General features: G+C 38.5%; 2 protein-coding genes and 1 pseudogene across 3 annotated transcripts in view; 2 read left to right on the plus strand and 1 right to left on the minus strand.

Moving 5' to 3' along the window:
- MRPL47 (mitochondrial ribosomal protein L47) overlaps window positions 1-9359 on the plus strand; it is a 33109-nt gene extending 23750 nt beyond the window's left edge. The window contains exon 7 of the mRNA XM_027111274.1: window positions 9235-9359. Within this exon, the coding sequence (XP_026967075.1) occupies window positions 9235-9292 (58 nt within the window). The 3' untranslated portion in view covers window positions 9293-9359. The remainder of the gene's footprint in view (window positions 1-9234) is intronic.
- ACTL6A (actin like 6A) lies at window positions 115-27782 on the minus strand. The gene is made up of 14 exons (XM_027111251.1): window positions 27574-27782; window positions 20502-20578; window positions 20164-20338; window positions 16705-16805; window positions 14776-14873; window positions 9755-9849; window positions 9361-9467; window positions 9174-9263; window positions 7947-8008; window positions 7203-7317; window positions 6972-7052; window positions 4908-5003; window positions 2334-2420; window positions 115-574 (listed from the first exon to the last, which is right to left on the minus strand). Exons 1-14 carry the CDS (start codon window positions 27596-27598, stop codon window positions 494-496), a joined length of 1290 nt encoding a protein of 429 aa, XP_026967052.1. The 5' UTR covers window positions 27599-27782; the 3' UTR covers window positions 115-493.
- LOC113622773 (small nuclear ribonucleoprotein G pseudogene) lies at window positions 14935-15630 on the plus strand (annotated as a pseudogene). The gene has a single exon (XR_003433649.1). The product of XR_003433649.1 is annotated as a small nuclear ribonucleoprotein G pseudogene (transcript).

Consider the following 27782-nt stretch of genomic DNA (forward strand, 5'->3'; position numbering starts at 1 on the left):
GAAGGGGCTATGGATTCTACTGTTAATAAACAGTGAGTACTTCCATTCAAAATAATGATAAATATATTTAGTACTTAAAGTGGCAAGTTACAACACAGCAGTCCACAAAAAAAGTATTTCTGGAGTGGCTAGTAATTTTTATTTAATTTTGAAAGCCTAAGGTAAAAAACATAGGCAGTAAGTTTTACTAGTCAATAAAAAGCAATTCTACCATAAACAGAGTTGGAAAGCATTTTACTGAAAGCAAAATATTTAGAGAAAATAGACATTTATACAAAATTATAAAATGCTTGTAATAAGAATAAGTGCATTTCAAGGAAAGCACAAACTTATTTTAATTTACAGAGCCAGTTAAAGCCTTAAAAAATTTAAGTGGAAATTGAAATATGCAAAAATGTATAAACATTCTACAAAAGATGGTTGTTCTTTTCCTGAGTATACTAAAGCTATGAAACGTAAGGTGACAAAGAAGGTAGTTGTTTGGGAACTCTTCTCAAGGGCATTTCCTTTCTACACACTGCTTCCCTCCTTCTTCATATTCTTGTTTGGAAATCCACATCTGCTGAAAGGTGCCCTGTGAAATGGAAAGAAAAAATTACGTATGTACCTTTCTATTAGAAAATTGTTTCTTTTAATACCTTCATTATCACAACTCCTAATTTTTGAAGAACTCTTAAACCCCTCCCCAAATAGTACTCAAATTACACCCTTCTGGGCTTCCCTGGTGGCGCAGTGGTTGAGAATCTGCCTGCCAATGCAGGGGACACGGGTTCGAGCCTTGGTCTGGGAAGATCCCACATGCCGTGGAGCAACTAGGCCCGTGAGCCACAATTACTGAGCCTGCGAGTCTGGAGCCTGTGCTCTGCAACAAGAAAGGCCGCGATAGTGAGAGGCCCACGCACCGTGATGAAGAGTGGCCCCCACTTGCCGCAACTAGAGAAAGCCCTCGCACAGAAATGAAGACCCAACACGGCCACAAATAAATAAATAAATAAATAAAATTACACCCTTCTTTTTTCTGCCCTCCTCCAGAACGTGCAAAGACACTATTTAGTCTTGCCCAAGTTTATATAGAATATTAAATCTTTCTATACTGTCATGAGGATTTAGAAAATGCTGGGAAAGGAAGATGAAGAGTTTAGCTATGATGGACTGATTAAGGCAACAACAGAAATTGTTGGAAGGCTTGATCCTAGTACAGCATTGATGAAATGTTCTAGCATTTGATTAATGGTAACGTTTAGAACTCAAACTAGGATAAAGTTTTACAAGTACACAAACGACAGTACACACGCACTATGCAAAATAAACAGAAGGTCAAAGGAGGAAAATGACTAAAGGAGGAAGGAACGTGGACTACATTACTACTAAGACGTGTAAGCAGAAGAAATCCATTCCCTATGATTATTCAAGTGGATTCATATATTGTTTTGTTTCATATCCAGTTTTGAACTAAGATCATTAAAAGACTAGAAACAGAACATAGACCAGAAATATATAAATGGACAGTTACAAACATTTAATAGTTAATAGCTTTTTAAAATGTTTAGCATAAGTACTTAGTGACATTTACTTTGGCTGCTCTGAGGTGAAGGGGAAATCCTCCAAATTTAGGGTGCAGATAAGTACAAGGACTTCCTCCTGATTCACAGTAGGCACCAGTCCAAGCAGCATGCAAACCCCAACACCATGACTTCACCATTTGCCCCAAGAACCAATTCCTGACATACTCTACCTCACCAACAGGCCAGGGAGCAACCAGAACCCAAGAAGGAATGATTTAATTTTTTTTTTTTTTTTTGCGGTACGCGGGCCTCTCACTGTTGTGGCCTCTCCCGTTGCGGAGCACAGGCTCCAGACGTGCAGGCTCAGTGGCCATGGCTCACGGGCCCAGCCGCTCCGCGGCACGTGGGATCTTCCCGGACCGGGGCATGAACCCGTGTCCCCTGCATCGGCAGACGGACTCTCAACCACTGTGCCACCAGGGAAGCCCGGAATGATTTAATTTTAAATGTGCTGCAGATAAGTCCTGACCAGAGCCAATGGGAGTATTATTAAAAGAGGCGAGGATAAGTTAACAGATGCCCGCCTCTGTGTGAAAGGGGAAACTGTAATTAGGCTGACAATACCCACTAAAAAGGCATTGAGGCATTTTGTCATTTTGGAACATGTAAAACTGGCATCAGGTCCTCTACTAATTTGATAGCTAAAAACTGCGAAGATAAATGATCCATGGGGATTTTTAGTCTTTCTACTAAATTCAGTATTTCCAGTGATACATTTAAATTAAATAAGAATCTTCAACTATTTTGCAAAGTAGTTTATCTACTAACCAAAGAAGCTAGAATGGAGCCACCGATCCATGAACTAAACCTCCGTTCCACTGTTGTATTATTTGCAATCAGTTTCAACCGCATACTCTAAAATAGAAAGGGAAGAAATAAGTATTAGTAGGATCAAATAGAACAAGTGACTCAACTTAGGAAATTCAAGTTATGACCTTTTAGTGGCTCTGGTTCAAGCACTAATTACACATAATTATTTTGTAGTAGCCAGATTAATAGTAGGCATAGGTTGGACTACTGTATAGGATTTTAAAGTACTTTGATTATGTCTTGTAATGTGTAGTTGAATAAGAAAATAAATTATATAAACCTTACAAAACTGCATACTAGACAGCATGGCATTCAGAATTTAATCCTAAAACAGCAAAATAAGTACTTAACACTATAAATCAGGTACTATGCTAAGTGCTTCATATATTATTTCATTTTGTCCAACACCAAGTATAATTATTATCCCAACCTGCTGCCCTTTCTGTAGTGCTCCTCAACTTTCTAACTTACTTTTTTAGGCCTTCAAAATCCCTCCTCTCTTAGTTCATCCCTCAAGGGTTGAATCTTAGTTCAACCCTCCCTATTCCTCCCTGCCCCCATCCAAATCAAAACACAGACATAAGATCTCAGGAAAGTTTATTCACACTGCTTTCTTTCAAGTTAGTGTTTCTGTTCTGCTGGAACACTCTCTCAATAAACATGGTTTTATGGCTCAGCACTATCCCTATCTCACTTCCTGTATGGAGAGATTTTCCCCCTACCTAGGAATTTGCTTCTGGGGATAGTTCTCAAATTGTTGATACTTACCAATTATTCTATATATGAACATACAGTTTGAGTCTTTTTCACAGTGAAATAACTGTGTATGTAGCAGGGGTATGTGGAATGGGAGGGAGGGGTGCTGAGAGCAGGAGGGATGAACACAGGGTTTTGTAGGTGAGGAACTGGTTGATATCTATTACAATGGATTTCATTAAATTTTAATTGCCTCCTAAAAGACAAGGATAGTATCTAACTGGTCTTGACCAGACCTGGGACAGCCCAAGTCTATATTCATTATTCTGGGACTTTTATGAAATCTAATGATTAGTACTATAATTAAGGTAGATGCCAGGTCAGTCTATATCTCCAAGAATGTAAGGAGGTATCAATCTTGTGCCTATATCAATACTTACATAACAAATATAAAAATGTGGCATATGTAAAACAGTCCTTTATATGAGAAACCAAAGGCTATCAAGTACACAAATTCTATAGATTCTGTTAGGGCCTATGTAATCTCTAATAAAGTTTTTTAAAATGTAATATTTATCGCAAAATACCTTACAAAAAACTACTTGATGGAAGTTTAAAAATCTAAAGACTATGACTACTACTCTGTTACTAATGTACCACGTAAACTACCTTCTCCCTAAACCAGGTTCTTCTGTCCTTTTGAAAGTTATCACAGTGCACCAAGGGATGTTTTTAAAACATAAAAGCTCTTTAGTCCTCTGCCAGATTTTATCTTGTAAGTTTGCTATTAATAAGTGACATGACCTGGAACCTATCTCTGTGGGTTGAACTGTATCCTCCAAAGAGGTATGTTGATAATCCCTGGTCGCTGTGAATGTGACCTAATTTAGAAACAGAGTTTCTGCAGATGTAGGGTGGACCCTTAATCCATTACAACTAGAGTTCATTTAAGAGGACATACCCACAAAGGGAGAATGCCACATGTCAACGGGGATAGACACTGAAGTGCTATAACTGCAACCCAAGAAACGCCAAGGATTGCTGGCAAATCATGAGATGCTAGAAAGAGGGAAGGAAAAATTCTCTTCTGTACGTTTCAGAGAGCATGGCCCTAATGACATGTTGATTTCAGACTTCTAGCTTCCAGAACTGAGAGGTAATAAATTTCTGTTGTCTTAAGCCATCCAGTTTGTGGTACTTTGTTACGGCAGCCCTAGGACATAATATACCATCGTGCTCATCTTTCCAGCCATATAGCTCTCCCCACTTCTACACAGACTCTAAGCCAACTACTTCAAAATATTGGAATATGCCATCTTCCCTTCATATTCTGCACATGGTATTCCCTCTACCTAGATGTCCTTTCATAAACTGCCAACCAGCTGAACTCCTGTTCATTCAAACAGCTTCTTAATGAGGCTTTCTCTGACACTCCTAGGGAGTTAAGTGCTTTCCCCTCAGTGTTCTTAAGAGGGCCTGGTTGATGACATACTGAACCACTTAGCACATTACAGTTTTTATTTTCTGCATGTCTACTCCTCCTAACTGACTAAGCCCTTGGTGGGAAGAGACTATATTTTCTATCCTTAGTGCCTAACAGACTATAGGTACTTAAGTATGGAATCAATGAATAAAGTGAGATTCAGACAGTACAAGAGTAACTAATAGATGTCATCTAGAAAAATTTGATTAATAAGGGGTATTAACTTTAAGTAATACCATACCAGGCAGACACAAAATACCATCAACCTACTGAAAAACAAACTATATAAAGTTCCACCAGCAGTGAGGATACATATGACTGAAAAATACCACTAAAGAACAAACAAAACTTACCGGGGGTGTTTTCTGAGAGAGTTCTCTATTCAACCTGTCAGTAAAGCTCTGAATTAGCGTGTTTCCTCCTGCCACTATAACGCTGCCATAGAGACCCTGGGATGAAAACAAAAATAAATTAGTTCCAAATGTTTCCAACAGTTTTAAATACAACTACAAATAAAACCATGTCTTCCAGTAAAATTTTCCCTTTTTTAATTTTTACTTCTACATAGACCTACTAGTTTAATCTAGTGGTTCTCAATCCTGGCTGCATTCAACTCATTAGGGAGCTTTTAAAACACCAATACCTGGGGGCAATTAAATAAAAATCTCTGGGGATGGGGTCCAGGAAAAGTTTTTGTTGGTTTATTTAAAACTCTCCAGATGAGGGCTTCCTTGGTGGCGCAGGGTTAAGAATCCACCTGCCAATGCAGGGGACATGGGTTCGAGCCCCGGTCTGGGAAGATTCCACATGCTGTGGAGCAACTAAACCCGTGCGCCACAACTACTGCAGCCCGTATGCCTGTGCTCCACAACGAGAAGCCTGCGCACCGCAACAAAGAGTAACCCCCTGCTCTCTGCAACTAGAGAAAGCCCACGCGCAGCAACAAAGACCCAACGCAGCCAAAAATAAATAAATTTATAAAAAAAGAAAACTCTCCAGATGATTCTACTGTGCATTAAAATTTAAGAATCACTATCTTAAAGCAATTATTCTACAATCCAATCATAATTTTCTGGCAGATAGCTGCCAGTATTTCATTAGAGGTATATTTCATAATTACATCATCTCAGAATGTACATCTAGAAGTTGCAATGTTTAAAATTAGGCAAGGTTTAATGATTATGGTGGATAATGCATACTCTGACAACAGTCCTGGCCAAAATGACTGCTACCTTTCTCTTCTGCAGAGACGAACTTTTTCAAAATCCACGTGCTGAGGCCTCCCCCGCCAAAAATAAATTCTCAGTAATAAGGAGTATATCTACCTCTAATCTGCATGTATGCATCAGAAAGTTAAATGTCAGCCTGCTTTTTTAGTGGCTAAATTCATATTTTAAAAATTTATTCCAAATGTCTAAATCATCTAACTTTTGAAAGAGAAAATGGAATATAGAAGCATCTCCTCCTCTGCAGTCAACAATAGTTTAAAGGAGAAAACTCAATAAAAAACAAAGTTAGCAATGTCTTACAGTAAATGTACTTCAAATCAACTGCCTTCCCCTTGAGTTTATACTAAAAAATTGCATGCTTACAACCCCATTATCCTAGAAGCAGCACATCCCAGGCAGGTAATTAGTTGAAATAAAGAACATTTTTCATAACTACCTGGAAGTCTTTTTTGAACAACATGATTTTTTATAGACCCTTAGCTATTAGCACAATGCTCTAAGCAAATGCATTAACTCAAAGAAAATCAAGGCAATACGTTGGCTACAAATTAAATCTAGCGTTTAAATAAGATATAATCTATCTAATAATTAGTATGGTATGGAATATGGAGTTAGTCCTTAAAACTTGGCAAGAAATAAACTGATGAAACAAACAGCTTGGAAAAGCACAAAAAATATGAAGTTTATATCTAAACTCCATGTAAAAGTTACATAATTTAAACCTTAAACCACACCTTCCTGAAAAATAAAAAGTAAAACTGTACTAGGTACATTAAAAATCACCAATAATCTGTATCTCGGTATGTCACGTTTTAGGAAATCTCTAGAACAGCGGTGTCCAAAAGAACTTTCTGTGATGATGGAAGTGTTCTACATCTGCACTGTCATAGAGCAGCAACTAGCTACATTTATAATGTGGCTAGTGCAACCGAAGAATTGAAATTTAAATTTCTGTTTATTTTAACTGAATTGCCACATGTGGCCAAAAGCTACCACACTGGACACAGCTCTAGAGTTTTGCATTTTTCCTTTTCTAGTAGAACTTCATTTTTTTACATATTTTTACAAAATGGACTTCAAAGTCAATGGCCAAAGTTGCCAACTTAAATAATGATGGCCATTATAAATAATGGGGCACTAGATTGCCCTAAAAGATACCTTTATGCCATAAATGAGACTGGCACTTACTGGTCTGATATCAATATCGCACATTCCAACACTTGTAGTGACAACATGACTGACGCCCAGCATTGTATTTCCTGATAACCCCTATAACAAAATAGAAATGAGTAGTCACACAGAAGACCTTCAAACAATAAAGCACATCCAAAAAAGCTAAGTCAGTCTTATTTAGGTTTTGTAATTACAAGAGATCTTTAAAGGAAAAACCAGGCTAATTATAAAAATAAGCTTTTATACCTTTACATTGGAAGGGTCAAATAATCCTTCAGGAATCTTTAACCGTTCTGCTCCAAAATCACAGTTGTAGCCATTGGGGAATTCATAATGAACAGTTGGCATCTGTGCGGCTACTCTGAAAACATATCAAACAATATTAAACAAAAGACAAAAACAATCCTCTTCAGAATTATAAACTACTAAGGAATCATCAACTTATAAGAAAGCAGAGGGATATCTTATTTTCTTTTAAAATGTTATTCAGTATTTCTTAACTTTTTACCTTTAGACCAGGTTAAGCATATTCTACAATTTTTTAAACTAAACAAATCAATTTCTTTCCTCATTTATGAAGTACACAGTTCAAAAAAAATCTTTTTTTTAAATTTTTATTTATTTTTGGCTGAGTTGGGTCTTCGTTGCGGTGCGCGGGCTTCTCATTGCAGTGGCTTCTCTTGTTGCAGAGCACGGGCTCTAGGGTGCACAGGCTTAGTTGCTCCACGGCATGTGGGATCTTTCCGGACCAGGGCTCAAACCTGTGTTCCCTGCATTGGCAGGCGGATTCTTAACCACTGTGCCACCAGGGAAGTCCCTACAGTTTTTTTTAAATTGAAGTACAGTTGATTTACAATGTTTTGTTAGTTTCTGGTGTATAGCGAAGTGATTCAGTTATATATTAAGTATACAGTTTTTTTAAAAGATTAGTATGAAGGTTTTAATAAGCTATTAAGTTTTAAGTCTTGTAGAAAAAATAAGAAAACATACTGTTCATCGTAAGTTGAATCTGATACTTGAAGTACTGAGGCTTGAAAATCTTGGATAACACACTATGGATTTTAAAAAAAGGATAAGAAACAAAATTATTGAGATTTGTCTTTGCAGTCTATACTTTTGTAACATTATTTTAAAAACACTTTTCTTAATGAAACTGTACCACATTCCTGGATGGCTAACTCATTTCAAGGGTATAAATCTACCCAGTAAGGACTCTGAGCATCAAGAAACCCAATTCTAAACACTCGCATTATAAGTTAAATTATATAACATTTAAATTACAACCATTATGGAAAAATGATGAGATAAAAAAACAAGTGGGAACCCTTGTACCCCAGTCCTGCATAACAAAATTGGTTTTAGAACACTGTTTTCCCATTTTTAAAATTTTTTTCTTTAAAATTTTTATTGGCTTATAGTTGATTTACTGTTTTTCCCTTTAAAATAAGCTTAGAAGCAAGATTTCATTAGCTGAATATATATAAAATGCATATATATTGTATCTTATGGAATTTTTAATGACTGACATAGTATAAAACAGTTAAAAAATTTGCAGTGAAATACATAGGACCTCTGAGCTGCTAAGGAAAAATCCTGTCTAAGGTCTAGGCGCAATTATTAATCATTTTCACAATTTTTCCTTGTACTAAACACCCACAAAAAATCTTTATCCTTAGGTGTAAGAAACTGTCAAATAGGATATATCCCTGCCATAGTAAATGATGACTTTCATATCCTTTTACTGTTAAAAATGAATGTATATTGTGGTGTGAGAGGTTGTTTTACTAACCTCTCCCGTCAGTAAGTCATGTTCAGAGATGGATTTTCAGTAAAGAAAACCTTTTGTTGGCTCCTTGCTGTGAACAGTAACACATTTTTTTACATAGCTGACTCATATTAGGAAAGGGAACGTAACTGAGCCATACCAGCAGGTCTCTATACACTAAAACCATTTTCTTAGTCAAAAAATGTACAGAATAGCATAATGCTTGTTTTTATCCCAAAGCTCCTTTCAGGTCTCACCACAGTAATCCAAGTGAATATAGTTTGTTGAGATATCTGACAAGCATGAAAAGCACCCCCCTACTCCGCCAAAAGCTATTAATTTTGTTTGTAAAATATCATTAAAAATATAAGTTTGAAAATATAAAGTGCTCATACTCTAGTCAAAGACTTACAGCCTATAATGCTTTCGTAAAGAGAATAAGGGTTACTTACGTTACACATGTAATTGTGCCAAGACCTTGTAACCTGTGGCAACTTCTCTTTTCTTTTCCAGTTTGCTGGAGATCCTTCACGAACAGCTTCCTGAGTGCCAAGAGCAAGTGCTAGGTTAACAGAGTTCACAACATGGGGGTGGGGAGTTGGAGGTAAATCCCAGAAATAAAATTCATTCATCACTTACTTTTGATGCAATCATATATGGAGGAATCAGTTCTATATTCATTTCTTGGAAGAGTTCTCTGCACTGCATAGTAATAAAGTCTCCAGCAAGAGGGGATTTTACAATGCCTATGAAACAGATTAAACAAGGCTAAGAAAGCATTCCATCCAAACTCCCTGGGACAAATTTCCTCTGTGTATTTATACATGATTAATTGTTTTCAAGCAGAATTAATGGAACTATCCCTCCAGGCATGAATGAAGCCATGCATCAGTTTTAAATATACACTATATACTAAAGATTAAAAAAAAAACACTTAAAGACATGACTGGGAAACTGATATACTTTGATAGTCCAAGTCATTGCTTTATTTCATGATCTGTGTCCTCTGTGCACCCTGGTTAAATACAGTTACCTTGCTGAAGGACATAGCCATCGTGAACTGGAATTGCAGTGGTATGAGTGGCTCCACTGTCCAAGATAAGCCCAGTAGAACGACCATTAGCAAATCTAGTTTAAAGCATTAAGGAAAAGAAAGTATCAAGGTTCCTAAAATAATGCTTATTGTAAAGGGAAGGTTTTATTAAGGCATTTTTAAAACATGTGCATTGTGGCTTAAAATGCGTTAAAAAAAAATAAAATAGGGCTTCCCTGGTGGCTCAGTGGTTGAGAGTCCACCTGCCGATGCAGGGGACACGGGTTCGTGCCCTGGTCCAGGAGGATCCCACATGCTGCGGAGCGGCTGGGCCCGTGAGCCATGGCCGCTGAGCCTGCGTGTCTGGAGCCTGTGCTCCGCAGCGGGAGAGACCACAACAGTGAGAGGCCCGCGTACCGCAAAAAAAATTAAAAAATAAATAAAATAATAAAATAAATATGGGGATGAAAGTTGGCATCAAATAATAACTCTGGTTTCAAAACAAATGAGAACAGGCAGGACTTCCAGAATGGTGGTGTGAGGAAGTCAGAGAAACCTTTATCCCAGAGAGACATCTGTTAAACTGGTCCAAATAATTAGCACAATTATTCAGTCCCTGGCACAGATCAAAGGGCTTACAACAAACTGAGAAGCATTTAACTAAATCTATAGAAACTTGGTAAGAACAGTGGGAGGCTGTGACATTTGAGATAAGAACTAAAACCATTCTCACATAGGATTAAAGAACCATTTCAGCAGTTTGGCAGGTGAGTGGCTGTTATCATCATCTCCCCCAACTCAATAGGAAGAGCTATTCCAGGCAGATTCAACAGCCAGTGAATATCAGCAGACTCCACTTATCCCATTTTCCACAGCTCTGTGCTGCAGAAGGCCTACATCACGTGAACATCATAAACCAACATTTAGGAGTAGAGCCATTCACTGGATCATCAAATATTTACTGAGCATCTATTATGTGCCTAGTGATAGGTCTGGTGCCCAATAAAGGAGGGCAGCAGGGAGGTCATTCTCTCACTAGCACTCCTTAAGCAGAGAAGACACGAAGAGGTGAACCAAAACTGTCTCTGCCCTGAAGGATATCCTGATAAGTGCAGCAGAGATCAATAAAGCTATAAAAAGAACAGTTTGAGATGCCATGGGAGAGTATATAGGAATATAACCGGTCCCTGGGAAATTCAATTGTAAGCTGGGGAGGGGGACATGGGGAAGAGGAGAAACATGCGGGAAGGCGAGGAGGCAAGAGAGCATAGTGAAGAGGTCAGGGAAGTGCAGCATAGTTCAGTGGGGCCTGAAAGGAGAAGAAAGGCAAGGCTGTGGAAGATGATTCTGGCTTAAATCAGCAGACTGGCAATTAACAAAGATGATCAGAGCTGCAGTGTGAAGACTGCGCAAGATAAGAGGAAGGGGTGCACCTAATGCAATGGCAGTGGATAGAGAAATAAATGGATTTGAGGGTTTGGTTTGGGGCCGGGGGAGGCTGGAGAATAGACAGGTCTTGATAACTAGAAAATCTGAAGGGTTAATGAGAAAGATTTCTGGTCTAGACAACTGGGAGTAAGATAATACACAAAGGAGAAAGAATAAATTTGATGGGAGAGAAGAATTTTGGATATATTGAGTTTAAAGTGCTTAAACAGATAACTAATAGAAAAAAGTTCTAGTAGACAGCTGGACGTGGGCCTGGAGCTCACAAGAAAGATCTGGGATACAAACATGGATTTGGAATTTGTCAGTGTATAACTGGTATCTGAAGCCAAGGAAATAGATAGTTAAACCAGAAAGAACATGTCAAGAGGGATGAAGGGCTAAGGGCAGAGAACTAAGGCATGGGCAGGAACGATCAGAGGAAAGAGGTCTGAGAATAAATGGCCAGAACGATAGGTTAGTAATTTATCTTTGCTATTACTGGTACTCCATTGATCTCTGGTCATCTATATACATAAACACTAATTTTATCTCTGTTAGTACAAAGTGATACAGTAACACCAGACTAAAAGTATGTAAGCTCTCCTGAAGATGGCAATTATAAAACCTGGACAAATTATTTTAAGTGACCATTTTAAGATACTGGAAAGTATTCAAAAGTAGTCAAAACTCAGCCAAAACTTATCTTCATGAAACTGCAACCAGAGGGGGTAAAAACTGCAAGTTTGCAGCTTCCTCGCCTAAAAGTGCTTCCCAGCTCCATGGCTATGGTTCAGGAAAGCAGTGATGAAAAATCGCAACTTTACCACCTTGAGTGAACACAGAAAGGAGTTCAGGGGTGGAAGAAAAGCTGGACATTTAAGGTAGAAACTCTGGAAGAAAGAGAACCACAGAAGGGATAAAACCCAAAATCTGAGTATAAAATCTACCCAAATCTCTGGTTGACAACTGAACTATTCAACTGCAGGACTGCAGGGGGACCAACAAAATGCAGAGAACAGAAGGGCAATGCATTCTTGAAAAACAGAGGTGCACCAATGAGTTCTGTGATTTTGCTACCTTTTTAAATAAATGAATTCTCCAACAGCATGCAGCTCTGACAGGAGAAGGCTGAAGCCTGCCTCGCAAATTGAGGTGTCAAGAGGACAGAGCCTGAGGCTGGCAGATAAGAGCCCAGCTATCAATTAAGTCAGATAAAACAATACTACTCTTCTTACTAATATTTTTGTTTTGGAAAACAGAGTTATCTTTTTCATAAAACTGTTATTTTTGTCGACGTTAATGTGTGTATTTTTGTTATTTTTAATTAAATTAATAAGAAAATGTTAAAAGGAGTCTTAGTTTTAAATTCTCAAACAGTAATATTGATAGTTATAACCTACAAAAAACAGAAGCTCTGCGTCATCCTCAGTAATTTTTAAAAGTGTAAAGGAATCCCAAGGCCATGGTTAGGAAGTCAAAACAATTTTTAGAATAATACTAAGATGTTATTTGCCCTTTTCACTGTCATCCTCTCATAAATGTACAAGAGAGTTTTTTTTCCAGAGGCTATGTCATGTGTGATACACAACAGACTGAATGTGATATGAGAATCCAACTTCTGCTATTAAGTCCAACGTTAAAGACATTTGAAAAATTGTGAAACGAAGCCACCCTTCTAATATTTTTGGTTTTGGAAAACACAGTTATTTTTTATTAAAATATTTTATTTATATTATCATACAATGGGCTTATTAATTTACTTAAAATAAGCAAATATAATTTTTTTAAGTTTCTGTCTTAATTTCTAATATGGCAAATACTACCAGATATGATCCACATAAATAAAAGCTCTAGGTATAAAAAGTTTGAGAACCTCTGGGCTAGAAGAACACAGTAAAAAACACTAGTCAGCAAAAGCCAGAAGTGTTAGGAATTCTAGAGGACAATCTACTTCCCTTACCAAATAAATTACAAGAGAAAATAAAGGGGAGGGTGGGTACAATCTACAGACCACAAGAGACCTAAGAGACATATCGAACAAAATACAATGCATGATCCCTGTTGCTTGGGTCCTGATTCAAATATACTAAACTGTTTTTTAAAAAAGAAAATAAATTGTGGTTATATCTTTAAAAAAAAAGAGACATATGGTAACATCTTGTACAGATACATGCTTAATGTCTGGGATTTACTTCAAAACCATGGTGGGAGGGGGAGTGCCTGTGGTTATAGCTAATACCACTTAGCTCTGTGTTGAAAGTTGTTGACCCTGGGTGATGGGCACATGGAGGTTCAATATAATATTCTATCTTATTTTGTGTAAGAAATTTTCTATAATAAAAAGTTAAAAAATAAAACAATACCAATTCTGTTTACATACTCCTTGTAAGGAAGCAGCCAAACAGATCTTATGTTCAAATTCAGAATTGCCGTTTTCAAGCTGTGGACTGGGACCAGTTTGCTTACTTTGACTCCGATTCCTGACAGGATTATTATGAAAATTAAATGATATAATGCACACAATGAGTCTGCTAATACTCTCCCTCCTTCCTCTACTCAAAACCTGCAATGGTTCTCTTGAGTCTAAAGTTCACATTTTTAAAATCTAACATGCAAGACTTCTACAGTCTGATCTAAACATATTTTTACAACTTGTTCTGAAGCCGAACATAAATCTTCAACTCTAAACTAAGTCACTGTGAAGAACGCTTACACTTTCCACCTCCACATTTGTGCTAAAGTCATCTCCAAGACACACCACGACAGACAAATGTTAGATTACAGTTACCACAGTGATTCTCACACATATAAAATTCGCTTGATTATTACAGCAATCCAGGGAGGTATACCAGATAAATGAGTAAAAAGTGAAGTTCAAATTTTAAGTACCTAATTCAAGATCAGTTTATAAGCACTGGAACTTGAACTCTAAATATAGGTCTCCTTCCCCCACATCCTGCAACTAAATTCTCTTTTCTTTACAAAGGCTTGTCAGGCTACAATATTACTCCACTGAACTACAATTGCTATTTGAAAAATTCAAATTAATCATGTACTTCTTTATGACTTTTGCCAATGCTATTTTGAAGTACTATTTAAATCTGTTATTTAGTTTTCAACAAGAATATTATTCTTTGAGATCAGGACATAATATTTCCTTGTCTGTCCCTTAATATGCTTGTAAAAAATATTTGGTGATTAAATCTTAAATGAATTTACATCCAATTTCCACTTTTCTAAGGTACTGGAGAAGAGGAAGGAAATGGCAATCTTTGAATTCAGCTAGGTCAACTGACTTAGATACTGTCCTGTCGTCACATTCCCCTTCTAAAAACAAAAATTTTTGTTTTTGTTAAACTTTGTTAAATTAATGAGAAGAATTTGAGTGCTTCTTTCCTATCTCCCTCTCACATTTTCACATGCATCAGTTCCAATAAGAATACTAAAAGATAGATATCTAAAAGCAATGGAGAAAAACGCCTCAACTTCCGAACAAGCAAGAAGTGGCTCCTGTCTTCCTGCTGAAGGTATCACCTTTAACAGCACCACAGTTACTCCTAAAGAGAAGTTTGGTATTACTCCTTCAAGGATACGCTGTCAAAACGGCAGTTTTGCAAAGGAAGAATGCAGGGATGTTGTAGTGTTCAAACATTAACTCTGTCAGTTTCTCTCTCTTTGCTCTGGTATTCCACTTGAAAAGAGGGAAAAAGAAATGCAAATTATTTATTGTTTAAAAACTAAAGTGTTGATTTATCTCAAAATTCATTTCAGCACTACATTAACAAAGATGTAAAACATTAATAATAGAGTAAAATACCATGGAAAATCTTCTTCATAATATCTTTACAACATTTATTTCTATGTATTTGTAATAAATTTAATAAATAGAAAGTTTATTATTTAATACATAAAATTGTTTGCTGCTATGAATTCTAGAAATTACACTTTTCAAAGTATATGGAAATCTGGATTCTTATAAACGAAGTATTATTAAATCTTTTTTTTTTTTAAATCTTAAGAGTGAATCTAAGCGTGAGGGACAATTCGAATTCCGTTTGGAGGCATCTTTGAGCTCGTGGAGTAGACATCATGAGCAAAGCTCACCCTCCCGAGTTGAAGAAATTTATGGACAAGAAGTTATCATTGAAATTAAATGGTGGCAGACATGTCCAAGGAATATTAAGGGGATTTGATCTCTTTATGAATCTTATGATAGATGAATGTGTGGAGATAGCAACTAGTGGGCAACAGAACAATACTGGAATGGTGGTAATACGAGGAAATAGTACCATCATGTTAGAATCCTTGGAACGAGTTATGAACAATAGCTGTCTTCAACAGAGAAATCAACTGCTTCCACATGTCCCCTCTCCACATTTTACTGCGATGAAAACTGGGTCGTGTACATTTTCTTACTGAACTTTTTTGTTAAATAAACTTCAGTAATAGTCAAAAAAAAAGAGTGAATCTAGTCATCAAAATCTTAAATATGCATTTTAAACCACCAAATTCTCCCACTTGTAGATGGTACTCAAAAGAAACTAGAGTTTAGAAAACAATAACAAAATATTGATAATTTATAATCATTATCTAGTCTTCTGGGCCCTTTTGACTCTGTACCAAATGTATTTCACAAGAGACTCTGGTCTAGCAATTTCCAGCCCTAGTTCAACATTGACTTTAAATATAAATTTTATTATTTAATAAGTAAAATTGTCTGCTGCTATGAATTCTAGAAATTACAGACTTTTCAAAGTATAGGGATATCAGGATTCTTATAAACATGAAGTATTATTAAATCTTAAGAGTGAATCTAGGGACTTCGCTGGTGGCACAGTGGTTAAGAACCCGCCTGCCAATGCAGGGAACACGGGTTAGAACGCTGGGTCTGGGAAGATCCCACATGCCGCAGAGCAACTAAGCCCGTGAGCCATGACTACTGAGCCTGCACTCTAGAGCCCGTGAGCCACAACTACTGAGCCCACGTGCCACAACTACTGAAGCCCGCGCAACCTAGAGCCCGTGCTCCGCAACAAGAGAAGCCACTGCAATGAGAAGCCTGCGCACCTCAACAGAGTAGCCCCCACTCGCCGCAACTAGAGAAAGCCCGCATGCAGCAACGAAAACCCAATGCAGCCAAATAAATAAATTTATATTTAAAAAAAAAGAGTGAATCTAGTCACTCTTAAGGTTGAGTATAAAAGCAGATATACACTGCCCTTGAGGGATAAGGGACAACTGACCAAAATGGGAAGCAGCCCAAGGAAATCAAATGTTAAATTCCCGGAAAAAACAGATAAATAACCACCAGAACCCACTAGGGTGCTTTAATTATTGTTCTCTGAGTATTTTAATTATTGAAATAATAAAAATAAAAGTTGTAAGAGTATTTATAAATGAATCTCCCTTTCCCTAATCTTCAAAATTCAAAATATGAATTTCTATGTCTCTTAAAGAAAAAGGAAACACTCTTCAAATGAGTAAATAAACAACCTAGAGAAACTCGAAAAAGTTTGTCTCACCGGTGCTTCTGACATGAGAACAGGATGCAGGCTGGCTTCTGATTTGACATGCATTTTGTAGGTATGATCCAAAATAGCCTGGAAACTATCCCAATCTTCAACTAAAATATAAGATTAATACCTTGAAAATAATGCTTAATCGAAGATTAATACAGCATCTTTTGAGAGACTGTGTCTAATGGTTTAGCACTAATATTGACACTGTAATATACAGAACCTACTTATTTTACAGCTCTGCCTCATAACACAGCACTTCATATAGACATCATCTTTGTCTTCTAGATACGGTTTCTCCAGCCCCAACAGTTACAACCCCTAGACCTGTCCCAGGTGTAATTAATGTATCAAATAGACGTAAAATACCAAATAAATATTATTCAGTAAGTACTTATTAAAGGCCCAAAACGCAATTCAAATGGTAGGAGAAAACACAGAAGAACTGTATGATCTAGAGCTGACATTTAAAAAGCTTACAATCTATATGAAAAAAGATGTAAAGACTTAAAAAAAAATTAGAGAATAGTATGTCTTCAATTTGCCTTCCACCTAAACATCCCACTGAAACTGCTCGCATAAGTTACTGATGAGCTTCTAACAGGCAAATCCAGTGGATACATTTGTAATCTCATCTGACCTCTCTAAATTACTATCTGACACTACTGACTCAAGAGTTTACAAACTTTTTCTGCCGCAGTCCAACAAAGCAATGTCATTCCTTGTAAACATACTTCTATAGGCCTCTCAGGATGGGGTTTTTTTGATCAATGGACCTCCTCTGTAGCTTTAACTTCTCTTTCCCCTTCTTAGCGTAAAGCTCAGTGCCACAGCTGAGAACAATGAGAATCACTGGACTTCTTTACTTCTAGAACTTTTTCTTTTCTTGGCCTTCTCCTGAATTTTCTCCTACTTCCCTAACTGTTCCTTCTCATTCTCCTTCACAGGCACCTCTATTGGTTACATACATGGAAATAAATTTTCATAAGGAATCCTATCCTCAATCCTCTTCTCATATCCCAAACTCTTTCTGGTAAAAAAAAAAAAAATCAACTCCATGTCTTAAAATCTCTCTCACCTGCTTATTAGATCAGCACCTATATTCAAACACTTTAAACTAATAAGCTCATCTACTTGCTGTGCAGAAAGAGCTAACTTAGCAGACCTGAGAAAGGCCTGCTTGCAAGGCTGACCCTTGGCTGGCATCTAGGAACTTGTTTGGTAAACAGTTCCCTACACTGATATAAAACTTTCCCCAAATACGAATAGCTCACTGTGCCTCAACTGTTTATACAGTGTGGTTTATGTGGAATACCTTTCCTTCTGGGAGTCTGGGGTTTTGGAACATGTTAGGCACAGAGTACCTACATGACCAGCCCCTAATAAAAACCATGGGTACTGAGTTCTTCTTTTTTCTGTATCCAAAAGACAGTCATTTATTCCAAGTATCAAGATAATATAAGAAATAAAATATTTGCAACAAAAAATGTCCTTCCAGTTTTTTTTTAACAGCTCTCTAGAGGTATAATTTTCCATAACATGGATCCATTTTAAATGTACAATTAAATGATTTTCTTTTGTAAATCTACAAAGTTGTGTGAATATTATTACAATTTAATTTTAGAATATTTCCATCATCCCAAAAAGAAACTTTATGCCCTTTTGCAGTCACTTCCCATTCCATCCACAGCCCCAAGCAACGACTACTTTACTTTCTGTCTGTATAGATTAGCTTTCTCTGATCATTCCATATTACAGTAATCATACATTATGTGGAGTTTTGCATCTGATTTCCTCTATTTGGCATAAGGCTTTTGGGGTTCTTCCATATTTTAGCTTATATCAGTATTTTGTTCTTTTTATTGCCAAATAGTACTTCATTTTATGGGTATACCACATTTTGTATACCCATTCATCCAATGATGCACCTTGGGCTATTTCCACTTTTCGGCTAATACGGATAATGCTGCTCTGAACGTTTGCATGTATGTATTTGTATGGACATATGTTTTCAGTTCTCTTTTGTTGATACCTAGAAGTGGAACTGTTTGGATTACATGGTGAATTTATGTTTAACCTGTTAATAAACTGTCAAATTTTTCCAAAGCTGCTGAACCATTTTTTGTTCTCTCCCAGAAACAGATATGGAGGTTTCAGTTTCTCTATATCCTCATCACACTTGCTATTGTCTGTCTTCATAATATAGCCATCCTGTGAGTGTGAAGTAGGGTACTGAGTCTTTAATGAGCTCTACTAGTAGACCACACACACATGTTCCTGGTTACTGGAGGGATTAAGCGCATCCTTTATGACTTCACTGTAAGCTCTTGGAAGCTTGCACTGGTTTCCTCTGGACTTCTCTACATGCCCCTTTTTTCTGTCAGTTCTGCTTTGTATTCTTTCAGCATAATAAACCTTAACTGTGAGTACACTGACATGCTGAGTCCTGTGAGTCCTTCTAGTGAATAACTGGACCTGAGAGTGATCTTGGGTCTTACACTTGCTTTTTAAGACCATAAAACTTGCTCCTTCCCCTGCTATTCCTACCTCAATGCATGGTACCCCCCATTCAGTGACTCCAATCAAAAATCTAGGAAACTTTCTCAACTCTTTAAACACTTAGTACCATTTGTCTTGGATATCTCTGACAGCCACCTCAGGATCTCTGCCATCAGTATTAAAATTTTAACCCTCTTCATTTCTCATTTGGACTCACCTCCCTAACTGATCTTCCTATCTCTAGTATCTCCCTCCAATCCAGCCTACACAGGACTGTTAGACTAATCTTTCCAGCTGGCACATATGAGCATTTATATATAAAATGCTGTTTAAATTCCTTTGGAGTTACCTTTCAGTTACCAGCTTAATATACTCCTGGCATTACAAGCCCTTTTATGATTGCTCTCTGCCTACCTTTCCTGCAATTGGCCATAATGTACCTACTGTTACAGCCATACTTAATTGATGACACTTCTAAACATGGAAGTTTCTTCCACAACACCATCTCTTCACACATGCTGGTTGCTCTAATTTACCCAGCCTTGTCAGTCAGGCTAATTCTTATTCAGTGATCAAGATTCAGTACAAAAGTTACCTCCTTTGTGAAAACCATCTCTGACCCCCAATGATAGAGTTATATACCCCCCGTCTCTAATCCCACTGCTTATCAAACATAGTTACATTATAGCACTTATCCTATATATATATATATATGTGCATGTGTATATATATACACACACACACACACATATACACACATCTATCTCCTCTACCTATGAGTTTCTTGAGGAAAAGAAACACGTTTTATGCATCTTTGTATTCTCAGTGCCTGGAACATCAGCTTATGGAATAAAAACAACAAAAAAATAGCTGATGTTCAACTTTTAAGAAGCCATTGGTTTATATCTAAAATATACTATGCATACTCTACATTTAGAATCAAATCCATAGAAAAAAACATCGTACCCATCCCATTTTTCAGTGGTGAAATGGCCTCTGTATTCTCCCTCGGAACACGCAGGGCATTAGTATCTATGTAATAGGTGGGACCGCCTTGTTTGCCTTTATCACCATCTATTTCCATCAATGTACTTCCATCATCTCTTTCTACCACCATACCAATAGCAGTAGGGAAATCCACCTGTAAGAGTCAAAAACATTATTTACAAATTTTACCTGCTTTTACCAAGAAGTCATTTCCACCAACTAATGTCTTTTACCATATTTGAGTCAGAATTTCCGCATGAATTTAACTCTACATGAATGGCTTTTGCATATCCAATTAACTCTACCATTCCACTTACCTTGGGACAGTCCTCACCAGCATACCCAGCTCTCACAGTATAGGATCCAATGTCAAAAACAAGGGCTCCAACTTCATCTGAAAAGATGAAAAGATAATTAACATTAACGACTTACAAGTATCATGTGAAAATTAAGAGTACTTAATGTGCTTATATTCATATTATTACTAGCTTGAACCAAGTTTTAAATACACCTTGAAGATTCACTTAATTAAAATATAACAAGTCATACACAGTATATCAGTAGAGGTTCAATCAGGAAAGAGGTGGTACACTAAAATTAGGCAATTTAAGGAGAGTTTACTTATTAAAGGGTCTACTTACAAAAATACAGGCAAAATATAGGAAAACCAGAAAGGGCAGTATGGTACCCTAGGACTAGTAATAACAAATCTGTTGCCACACTTAGAATTGAAGAAACCAGAACCCGGAGAGAGACCTGTATTGGGAGGGCATCGGACAGGAGCTGTGATCTTCAGTTGAGGGATGGAATCAGCCTTGGCTGACCCTGAGGAAAAGGAACCAGACTAATACATTTGCCAACCTCTCTCACCACTGGCTAGGGTGATCTTATAATTTCTCACCCAAACTGAGCCACTACTGAATGTGATAGGAGCCCCTATTAATAATTATACCAGGACAAGAGACACAAAGCAGCAAGTATGGTTACCCTACCATTGGCCAAACCAGAGGCCAAGAGAGTCCACTGATGCAGTCTACAAGGGTCAGTCTTTAAGGGCACAGAGAGGGTGGAAATGGGTGGAAAGTGGATCTGGAGGGGCAAAGGAAAGCTATCCAGTACACTAAGGTATACCATTTTTTTCATACGTTAATCAACATGATATTTCATGCAATTAGGGAAGAAACTTAGCAAAACCCCAAGAAAAATAAGGAACCTAAAGAATAAGAATTTAAGGTATAATAATATAGGCCAGGTAAAAATCATTAAAATGAAGGTATCATTAAAGTTTGCACATTTCCAGATTTGTAGGAGATAAAAGTTTAATACTGAGAGAGAAAGCTAGTATTTTTTTTCATATTCAAATTCAGAGAAAAGCCTCTAATTACACTTTAAAAATACTTCACCCAAAACAGCACGCCTCCTAAAACAAAGCACTTGGGTTTTCTAGGCACTGATTTTTCAAAGGATTTTTTCACTCAGTCATTAAAAATAATAAAGAAATACTACTTAGCTCAATTAAATTGACAAAAATTAGTAAGGCTGGTAAGACCAAGTATTGTCAAAGATGTAGAAAAAGAGGAGCTCTTACACATTTGCTAGTAAAGTTGTAAACTGGGACTTCCCTGGTGGTCCAGTGGTAAAGAATCCGCCTTCCAATGCAGGGGATGCAGGTTCAATCCTTGATCAGGGAACTAAGATCCCACATGCCGCGGGGCAACTAAGCCCACGCGTCACAACTACTGAGCCCATGTGCCTCAACTAGAGAGCCTGCGTGCCGCAAACTACAGAGCCCTGGAACCTGCGCTCTGGAACCCGCACACCACAACTAGAGAGAAGCTCACGCGCCGCAAAAAAAAAAAAAGTTATAAACTGATACAACCACTATGGGCAATTTAGTCATATCTACTAAAGTTGAAAATGTGCATACATAGAAATTACACTTACGTCTTCTCTAGAGAAACTCTCTCACGTATATCACAAGGAGACATGTAAGAGAACGTTCACTGGCTATGTGACCTCAGGTGATTTACTAACCTCTCTGCCTCACTTTCCTCATATGTAAAATGTGCATAATAGTCCCTATCTTGCAGGATGCTAGAAGTATGGAAGCACTTAGAACAGTACCTGGTACATAATAAGCACAATAAGTGGTAGCTGCCATTATAATTATTATCATCACACTGCGTGCCACAGGAAAAGGTAGGAAGATTAAATGGTCTCTCAGTAGGAAAATAAACTACAGTTTATTCATAGAGTGAAATACTACATAGCAGTTAAAAATGAATGGTCTAGGGCTTCCCTGGTGGCGCAGTGGTTGGGAGTCCGCCTGCCGATGCAGGGGACGCGGGTTCGTGCCCCAGTCCGGGAGGATCCCACATGCCACGGAGCGGCTGGGCCTGTGAGCCATGGCCGCTAAGCCTGCACGTCCAGAGCCTGTGCTCCGCAGCGGGAGAGGCCACAACAGTGAAAGGCCGCGTACCGAAAAAAAAAAAAAAAAACAGAAAAAAAAATGAATGGTCTACATCTACATGTACTAACATGGATAAATCTCAAAAGAATTAGTTTAAAAAGCTAGTTACTATGCACACATATTTTGATACTACTTAATTCATTATGGATTCACTCACTTAATAAAAGTATAAAAATATGCATAGGGTTGGGGAATATTACATACCAACTTCAGGTTTCTGGTAACCTCTAAGGAGGCAGAGAAGAGGAATCTATATCAACAATATAGATTTTATCTATATTGTTGATTTCAACAATATCAATTTTATTTCGTAAAATATCTGAGGCAAATTTGACAAAACATTACATTTATTTAATCTCAGTAGTGAGTACAGAAGTATCATATATAAACTTACATATACTTTACTTTTTAATGTTTAAAGTATTTCAAAAACTAAAAAAATAATTTAAAAAATAAAGATCAATTATTACACTACAATTATCACAGTTGAGAGATGGTGTCCTTACAGAATAGTGATCTCATTTTTATTGAAATAAAATGAAGAGCCACCTATGTTTGAAAGGAAGTTTCTGTATTTGTTACATTTCCCAAAGTAATCAACTTTTCTCTATACAATCTCTGATCCAAATTATTTTGTCTGAAAGAAAAGGTCCTTAAAGCAGAACACTGCATTTGTTTTCACCACAGCATGTAAACTAAGGTACAAACAGTAAGTATTGTATACCAATGACATGAACTGGTAAACTCTAACACTTTGATTACCAGAATGTTGGGTAAAGAAATATCCTAACTAAATGAATTAATTGCTTGGTTAACCAAAATTTTCTACTCCTGTTCTCAAGGATCAAACTTTTGCCTTGCACCAGGGCTTTTAACCTTTTCTGTTCCATGGACCCCTTTGACAATGTTCAAGGCTGAAATTCATATGCTGAAGTCTTAACCCCGAGTAACTTAGAATGTGACTGTGTTTGGAGATAAGGTCTTTAAAGAGATGATTAAATTAAAATGAAATCATTAGGGTGGGCCCTAATCCAATGACTGATATCCTTACACGAAGAAGAAATTTGGACACAGATATGTACAGAGGGAAGACCATGGGAAGACACAGGGAGAAGACGGCCATTGAAAGCCAAGCAGAAAGGCCTCCAAAGAAAACCACCCAGTCAATACCTGATCTCAGACTTCTAGCCTCCAGAACTGTGAAAAAATTAATTTTTGTTGTTTAAGTCACCCAGTCTGTGGTACTTTGTTATGGTAGCCCTAGAAAACTAATACAGACAGCTTAGGACACTTATGAATGTCTTCTTAGAATGTTTTCAAATAGACTATAAAAGAAACTAATTAGAATAAAATTCAGTTAGTTAGGGCTTCCCTGGTGGCGCAGTGGTTGAGAGTCCTCCTGCCGATGCAGGGGACACGGGTTCATGCCCCCGTCCGGGAGGATCCCACATGCCGTGGAGCAGCTGGGCCCGTGAGCCATGGCCGCTGAGCCTGCACGTCTGGAGCCTGTGCTCCACAACGGGAGAGGCCACAACAGTGAGAGGCCCGTGTACCGCAAAAAAAAAAAAAAAAATTCAGTTAGTTATATCCCTGGACTCCTTAGGGAGGCCAAGGACTCCATGTTAGCAGTCCCCTCCTCTAACTTACCCTTTCTTAGGTAACCTGCTCCACTCTTACAGCCTCAATTTCTACCTAAACAGTGGTACTTCCAATCTCAAATCTCTCTCAAGCCCTCACCTTCATCCAGATCCAGATCTCAAACTTCTTACTGTACACTGTTTTCACCTGATGTCCCATGAGTACCTCAAATTCAACATACCTGAAGCACTGTCTCCTTGTCCCCGTCCTGCCTAATCTAATCTCAGCTGTGCTTATCACAGTTAGTAGTGGCTCCAGTCATCAGAGGCAAAAATCTTCCTGAACACCTTCATATCCCTCATCAAGTTCTGACAAATATTTCTGCTAAATATTTCTCAAATCCCTTCTTCTTTAATACCATTGCCACTGCCTTGAGTCAAGCTCTTATCTCAACCAGGAATTACAACTCCCTACAGGTACTGTGTTTCCATCTTTACCATCTCAATCCACCTTTCAAACTGCTGCACTGTTATCTTTCAAAACTGTAACTGAACATTTTGGTACATAAATCCTTCAATGAAAAGAAAAGGGAGAATCATTCAGTGGTTTTCCATCATCCCAAGATAAAATTCAAATTATTCTACCCAGGTGATATTCAAGACCTAGCATAATCTGGCAGCAGTCTCTCCTTCCACCTCATACACTACCATTACTGAAGATTATGTTGTCTCCTAAACACACCATCTACTCTGCATACGCTGTCCCTCTCTATTCTTCTTTCATCATCCTCATAACCTCCTTTGTAAAGTCCCTTGACTCTTCCACATTGAGTTAATAACTTTTTTGTCTGTGCTATCTTTGTATCTTCTATATATTGTCATTATTGAACATACTTCACTGAATTTATCATCCATATAAGACACTATAAACTATAAGCTGCACCATTAGTTCACGCACCACTAGGAGAAAAACATGCTGCCAATTAAGCTCTGCCACGCCATCAATAATATTCCAACTTCAGCTTTAAATGTGTGTGTGTGTGTGTGTGTGTGTGTGTGTGTGTGTCTGGGGTGGAATGTACAACTAAAAATAAATTAAATATGGTGTCTATTTATTTGACTGACTCACCTACAAGACTGCGAGTTTCTTGAAGGCAGAAGCTATACTTTGCACATAGCAAGCACTCAAAATTTTTTTGTGTGAAAAGAAAAATCTAACAAATCAGTTATTTTCCTGTCTTAATCAGTGTGGTAAACTGGACATAGTAGAATTTTAATTGGAAGAAGGCTCTTGATTCTCAGAATTTGGAAACCCTTTCACAGTAAACCCTTTGGAAAATGTGACCCACTATAAATACTGGCCATACAGTAGTAGCTCAAACACAAAATCATACACTTATTTTTGTGAGTTTTATATACTTTATATGTGAAATAGGCTTTAAGATATATTCATCTACATAAGCAAATGAGAAACAGGATGTTTATTCTGAATACCTAAATCATACATGAGTATATTGTGGTTCCATACTTGAAAAATGGCTTATGGAGAAACAACCAAAATCTTTTTATTTTTAATTTTTTTTTTTATGGGGAAGGGTTTTACTGAAATGCCTTTTCTTTTCCTGCTCCCCACTTACTAGAAAGTTATGTAACTCTGGGCTGGTTAACCTCTTCTACACCTCATTTTCTTCTTTAATAATATGGGGATAAGTAGTACCACCTCCAGTGGTTGTTGTGGATTAACTGACCTAATGCATGTATTAAATGCAATGCATGAAAAGCCTCTGGAACAGTTCTTGGTACACAGTATGCACTCAATAAACGTTAACTGTTGGCATTATTAGTATCCATTTCTACGTTAGTCACATTAAACAATGCCTTGTAAGGAAATACTCAGTGGACAGCCTTTAGGTTCTTGGATCAGTGAACCTGAAAGTCAAAAGAGTCAGCAGCCTCCATAAGGCAAAGGTACATAGATCAGGTCTTTCTGTCAGGATTATATCTTCTGATGGGGAAGAAGTAAATCATGAAGATCCACTAGGCTTTCTCAAAAGTAAAACTGGAAAACTACTTACTCTCACATTTGAGAAGTCAAAACCAAAAGCATATATGGAGAAGGAGAGGGTGAGGGTCAGCGTGTCACCTGAGTGGGGACTCAAACGTCACTCCAAAACTACTAAAACCTTTGAAAACCTTATTTTCATCTCCTACCTATAAAATGCCATCCGCTTCAGAAAGCAACAATAACAAAAGCAGCACTTTGGGTTTGCCTCTTTCTTCTCTAACTCATCAAACACAACACAAAGCATGAATCATACACATCAGTGCTTCATCTAGGTATCTTGCAAAACCGGAGGCTCTGACTCAGTAGATTTAGAGTGGGGCTTAAGAGTCTGCATTTCTAACGAGCTTGCAGGTGATGCTGATGCTGCCGATCCTTGGATCATACTTTGAGCAGCAAGTGTAGCATTATCCCATTTACCTTCACAACCACCCCAATGGGTAGGAACCATCATTCCACAAAAGAGGAGCCTGAAGTTGGGAAAAGTTAAGTAACTTGCCCAAGGCCAATGAGCTTACTAAATGGTGAGCCTGATATTATTCTAACCCCGGTCTGTGTAGTCCCCAGGCCCGTGGTAATCGTTCACTACACCGCAGCCCACCCAACCGTAACCATCCTTCAATTACATGTGTTCCTAAATTAAGCCGGAGCAGACCCGCCCACAGGTAACTCCGGAGCATCCACAGTCAATAAATAGGCAAGAGTCACTGAAAGGTGTGAGGTAGAGTGAGCTCGGGGCGCGGACGCAGAGGAGGCTGCGTCCTGAGTGACCGCCACTCCTTCAATCAGTTCCACTCCTCAGGACTCGCTCTGCCATCTCCGGGACGCCGCGGAAACCTTCCGTCCACGCCGGAGAACTGCCAGGACCTCCCAAGTTTAAGAACATGCGAGCGCACACACGCCGACAGAGCCGGCTGTGAGAGAGGAAACCCCGGGGCCGGTCACCCCAGCCGCGGCTCGTCGGGCCGGGCCCCCGCGAGGAGCTGCCCGCCTAGCCCCGAGGCGGCGCGCACCCTCGAAAGCCGGCTCCTCCGCGGGCCGAAGCTGGCAGGAGCCGCAGGGGGCGGCGACTCCGGGCGCCTGAGGCACTCGCTGAGCCGGGGCGGGGGGGGGGTCCAGGGGCGGGCAGAGCGCGGGGCGGAGATGGGGCGGGGAGGCCGGGGTCCCGAGACAGGGAGACCGGAAGGGCCGCCGGGGAGGAGAGGGGAGGGCTGGGGGCGGCGGTTACAAATCCCACGCGCTAAAAAGGCGCGCTCTCTCCATCGGCCGCACTCACTCACCTCCCCCGTACACCCCGCCGCTCATGGCTGCTATCGACGCGACTCCTACGCTAAAGGCCACCCGGTGAAGTGACTGCAACGGCCGCGACTGCGGGTCCGGAGAAGCGTTGGTCCCCGACTCCCTTAACTTCCACTGCCACCCCCCTCAGGCAACAAAGCGGCGTCCACCCCGGCGCGCAGTCACTCTTGCTGTCTCCCTCTTATCAGCC

This window comes from Aethalodelphis obliquidens, unplaced genomic scaffold (genome assembly GCF_003676395.1).
Source record: "Aethalodelphis obliquidens isolate GAN/ISIS:26980383/991018 unplaced genomic scaffold, ASM367639v1 scaffold1, whole genome shotgun sequence".
Taxonomy (NCBI): domain Eukaryota; kingdom Metazoa; phylum Chordata; class Mammalia; order Artiodactyla; family Delphinidae; genus Aethalodelphis; species Aethalodelphis obliquidens.